The 5,408-nt window shown below is 47.8% G+C and overlaps 1 protein-coding gene across 1 annotated transcript; it reads right to left on the bottom strand.

Moving 5' to 3' along the window:
- Positions 1-493: 493 nt before the first annotated feature.
- Positions 494-4,556, bottom strand: LOC119310205 (polyadenylate-binding protein RBP47-like). The gene is made up of 6 exons (XM_037586026.1): positions 4,052-4,556; positions 2,372-2,825; positions 1,504-1,562; positions 1,289-1,419; positions 1,060-1,156; positions 494-961 (listed from the first exon to the last, which is right to left on the bottom strand). The coding sequence occupies exons 1-6, from the start codon at positions 4,445-4,447 to the stop codon at positions 797-799; spliced, it is 1,302 nt and encodes a 433-aa protein (XP_037441923.1). The 5' UTR covers positions 4,448-4,556; the 3' UTR covers positions 494-796.
- Positions 4,557-5,408: the final 852 nt, after the last annotated feature.

Here is a 5,408-nt window from a genome sequence, read left to right as displayed (position 1 = left end):
TGTTGTGTTTTTACTAACAAGCTTAGCGAGCTACTCATGAAACTCGTTAGCTCAGTTTGTTAAGCTTAACAAGCTGAAATTGATGATTAGCTTTGTTCATTAAGAAGCGAGCCACAAGCATAACTAGCCGAACTATCAAGCGCTCATTAAACTCGTGAGCTACGAGCTTTTGGTACAGCCCTAGAGGCGGGCTACTACTAAATGTCGATTCTACTTTGTTTGATGCTCCTTATTAGCTTCATAATAGTTGTACCAATATTTGACATAGCACAACACGAGGAAAAGGAAATCTCATCGAACTAGCTATAAAATACGTTCAGCTGACTTTCCGAGGCCAAAACTATCGTCAAGCGTCCAACAAATCATCTCACGATTTATGTGACGAAATTGCTAGCTGGGATGGGCTATTGATTGTTTGCAACATATTCTAACAGCTAGCACTACTTGCTCAGCTCAACATCAGTTCGAAATCAAATTCCAAAAATGCCAAATCGATCAGAAACCGCGCAGAAGATATTGAATAGATTATTGTTCTACCTTATATTGCAGCTCTATGCCAAAACTTTTTTTTCCCTAGAACAATCCAGCTAGACGGCCATGGCGGTCGAGTCATTTTAGGTGCCTTAGTGGTGCTAGTTCTTCGTAATAGTAATGTACTTTACATGACCAGTCGCTACATCTAGCTCACCTAAGAAGCCGTCATCGTCTACCTTCTTTCTCTAGCAAGAGCTACAGCTACTGCGTGCGCGCCTCGGGTTGTTGTCGAGGGATCGATGGGCGTGTGATCCTCCGATCTTCAGCTGACCTGTTGCTGGTTCCCGTAGACGGGGTAAGCGCCATAGGCAGCGGCGTACATGCCCGGGTCAGGGAACGGTGCCGCGGGGTAGCCGTACCCGTTGTAGAAGGGCGAGGGCGCGTAGTACATCCCGTTGTTCCACTGGTTGCCGTTGTCACTCCTCAACTGCAAAGAAGAGATGCAGTAGCGTCAGGTTCCTGGGTTATGTTGGCTGCACAATTTTACTGTTGGGGAGGTATGACAAGAAGAGCATATGATGGTACCTGCTTGTTTGCTGGATTGCGACCCCATGAAAGGCGCACGGTCTGTTTCCCGATGGTGCTCCCGTTCAGCCCTTGCAATGCATCTTCTGCATTCTTTCTGAGAAAGGGAAAAACGTTGACACCATTAATCGGTCGGATTCCATCATGGTGACAGAGGCAATTTAACCAAACAAAAATTGTATGCGGGGAGGAACCGTAAAGTATAAAAGTGCACGGCTAATATCCATACCTCTGAAGAAACTGCACAAACCCGCACTGTTTCCCAACTGGAATCTTCACAGAGGAAATCTCGCCATACTGGGAGAAGGTTTGCTTAAGATCATCTTCACTAACATTTGGGTCAAGCCCACCGACAAATACCTAAGGACAATTAAACAACTGTGATAAAAGAAAAGCTATAACAATGTATATTGCATAAGTTACAGCCAATGCATCTGTACTCACAGTTGTGTTTGTCAAATCTCCGTCTGATCGAGCAGATGAACCAGTAGATCCAGAAGTACCTACACCAACATTTTTTCAGGAAACAGAAACAGTCACAGCTATGCAAACAACATTAAATGGTTTCTGTAGAATTTTTTATCTATAGAAGAATAATGTTAATAGCAATTCACAAGTTCTCAGATTTTATTTGACTAATCAATAATATTCTCTAAAATATGAACTTATGTCGTTATCACCAATATAAACCCACTTTCCAAAAAGGTAGTGCGGAGAAACAGCAAGGCATGAATGCAGAGCAAAAACAGTTTTCTACTACATAGATAGTGTTAAGTGTGAACTATATTCTGAACGAATCTCCCTCCCAAACAAATGCTGAATGTAAACAAGTCCAGGTGTGTGATTAAGTACAAGTGAAACTTTCAAGTTAAAGTGGCAAAGAGATGCTAAAGAGCAGGGAACTAACTAAAAGTAGTCCCACCTGGAAACCAGAACTTCTATGAATTGTTAAAATCAAAATCATTGGAATCAGCGCTAGCTCGGATGGCTAGAGCTTATGGGTGTAAGCTAGCCCACCCGCATTCGATCCACAGGAAGGTCTCATTTCTACCCAAATAACGAACAGTTAAGGGAGGGAACTTCCCCCTTTAACCACGTTTTAAAATCATTGGAATCTCGCCCCATCAGTAATACAACAGCCAGGCTTATATGTTTGCATATAGGTAGAGGGTTGTGTGGATTTAGTTTCAGACTATCTCAAAAGAAAACGTAAATTAACAGGGAAAGAACACAACCAAATCAAGGAACCTCCATTCAGTTGGGCCAATAATTAATTCAGAGCACATAGGAACTGAGAAACTTGTTAACTAACCTGAAGATTTTCTGGGAGTTGCAGGGCCAATCCTCATGGGCCTAGTTGAGCAATACACTCCATTCATCTCAGTCATGGCGTTTGTCTTCTCACTATCATCTCCAAACCGCACAAAGCCATAGCCCTTGGATCTACCAGTGTTAGCATCAATAACAACTTTTGCACCTTTGACAGAGGAGTACCTGCTGGAGAAAGTCTCTAGCAATGCAGTATCATTGACATCAGAGGCAAGATCGCCTACAAATATGGAATGATCTGAAGCAATGTCCGAGCGCCTATCCCCCATGCTAAATGATGCCCAGTTTATCCTAAAAGGTTGGTCAGTATTTGGCATTATATGCCCAGCAAAACCATCAAGTACTTTTTCAGCTGCAGCATGACTGTAGAACTCTACAAATCCATATCCTTCTGATTGTCCGGTTTGCTTATTACGAATAACCTTGATTGCGACAACCTACATCATAATCATACATATTAGTACAAGTTTGAGTTTGGATAGTAAGAACTGTAAATTGCATAAGAAGACACATTGCAATGCAGTTTATGTTCCTCAACTGACTGGACAGTTCAAATTTTCAATTGTCAAGACACAGGCTGGCGAAACAGCCCAGTAAAACGTTCGGTTTAAGGCTGCTAAAAACGATGAGCTTTTTTGTCCTCATATAAACCCCATGTCTGATCAAGTCTTTCTCCATTGTTCTGGAGGTGACAATGCCGCGCCACGTTTTAGCTGCTACAAAATGATGAAGATGGAAGTGCAGCAAAGACAGACAGTACATGAAACTGGAGCCTATAAAGGAAATCATTTGTAAGCTCAGCTTGATGACATTTTACTATGTTAATGGACACAAAAAGGGAATAGCAAAAGGTGCTTCTTCCATTCAAGCGGAAACCCTCAATTCTTATTAAAATAGATGAATATTCAGAGCTCAGTTCTTCTTAAGTGTAAAGTCCTAACAGGTTTTGAACGTAGTTTGAGAAAATTAATGTAAATGTTCTCCTTTTCTGCCAAGAAGTAGATCGACAAGCACCTAATCAGCACATCCCAATCCCCAAAACTGCAAAACTAACAACGGGCCAATGAGGGACGAAACAGATGTACGGCCATGGTGCGCCAGGAATCCTGCCGTTACGAGGTAGGCAACCTGGCACATCAGACCAAGCATATCCCCATGACCAGCACGGGAAGGGATAGGGGTATCTTGCGTTGCCTCAGCCAATCTAGGGGGACTGCGAGTTTCCAGTTTCAGGCCGCAGATCCACGCCTCCCGGGGTGCCCAGCGGTTGCTCGGCCATTTCCTCTTTCCGCACAGTGACCCAATCATTTGTACTGCTGCCCGCGCCTGCGTTCTGCGCTACCCACTGCAGGCCTGCAACTATAGCCTCTACCCAGTCTTTGTTAAGATCCGCCACTCTCTCTCTCTCCCCCGACCTCGCGCAACCCGAGAGACGAATCGCGCCTCTGAAACCTGTCGCCATTTTTCGTGGAATGGGGCGTGATTTAACCACACATTTAGTGTATCTCGCGGGCTTGTCACATCCAAGAAAAGGGTTCCTAGTCAGTGGGGTATGTGAGAGGGAGACGGTGTGTCTCTTTTTGGCAGCTTTGGCTCGGGGGCGGCGTGGACGTGGGCGAGATCTGGGGTTGGGGGAGGAAGGAAGGGAGGCGGGCGTGCTCACCTCGCCGGTGTAGCCGAAGCAGGTGTGGAGGTAGTTCTCGTCCATCCAGTAATGGAGGTCGCCGACCCAGATGGTCTTGTTCTCCTCCTGGCCGGGCTGCGCGGCGGGGGCGGGCGAGCCCATGGCGACGTGCGCCGGGCGCGGCTGCAGCGGCGGGGGCGGCGGCGCGACGGCGTGGAACGGCACGAAGTGCGGCGCGAACTGGTGGGGCGGCGCCGGCGCCATCTGGTGCGGCACCACCATGGCCGCGGCGCCCGGCGGCGCGAACGGCATGGCCACCCAATGGGGCGGCGGCGCCAGCGCCGCCACCGCCGGGAGCGGCGCCGCCCCCACCTGCTGCTGCTTCTGCACGTCGCCCCCGCCGTTCGCCGCCGCTGCCACCGTCGCCGCCTGCATGGTCACCGCAAAACCAAACCTTTCCGCGCGCGTGCGTGCGTCCGACGGAGATAGTAATTTGGAGGCGAGGGGAGGGAAGAGGTGGAGGAGGAGGGAGGAGGGAGGAGCAGTAGCAGCTCGCGGCAGGGGGGGAGGGAGGTGGCTAAATAAAGCACGCGGCGGCGGAGGATATGGGGGCGCGCGGGCCGTCGGATGGCGCGCGTGGAGGCGCCCCTGGCCGTCCGTCCCCGTCCTTGACCGGATCCACGTCCGTGTCGGCCTGACCCAGCCCCCGCGGGTTACACGTAGAGTCGTTTCTGACTTTCAGGTTTAGGGCGCGGATGCGGATGCAACCTGCCCGTAAATAAATAAATGAACTGAAAAACACTGGCACGGTTAATTTAATTACCAATCATATGGTAAATAAGCGAAATTTCACTTTTATTTGCGTCCGCAGTAATCCTGGTCTGGTATTCTAGTGAACCAGAACCAATGTGGGGGATCCTGGCTGGTCAAACATTTGCATGGATCCTAAATATAGCTTTTGACTGGGAGGTTTAATTTCACGGTTCCTTTTCACGGCTGAGCTGCATGGTCGGTTACGTTGGTTGTGTCATGCTGGTAATTAGGTAGGCTGGTCTAACTCTGCGCTTGCTGCGGGGTTACTAAAATAGACAGTCTCTGGAACTAGTTACTCCACATAATTTAGCCTTCTCCGGTGATCAGTTTAACCTCCATTTTGTGCTCTCACAACTAACCTGAGTACGCACGCACGCACGCACGCACTTGGCCGCAGAATCTAACCTTGGTCACATGCATGTTGTGTCCTCCGTGGATTCTTCTCCTCTTCTGTGTCCTCCATAGATGGCGTTTTAGAACTAACACGGTCTACAGATAATTGAAGTTTTATCCTAAGTCAAGTTTGTTAAAGTTTGACAAAAATTATAGAAAATCTGCAAAGACCTACAATATCAAGTATATA

Source organism: Triticum dicoccoides, chromosome 5B, assembly GCF_002162155.2.
Source record: "Triticum dicoccoides isolate Atlit2015 ecotype Zavitan chromosome 5B, WEW_v2.0, whole genome shotgun sequence".
Classification (NCBI taxonomy): Eukaryota; Viridiplantae; Streptophyta; class Magnoliopsida; order Poales; family Poaceae; genus Triticum; species Triticum dicoccoides.
Note: the sequence above shows the minus strand (reverse complement) of the source record. Positions and strands in the feature narration are given on the sequence as shown.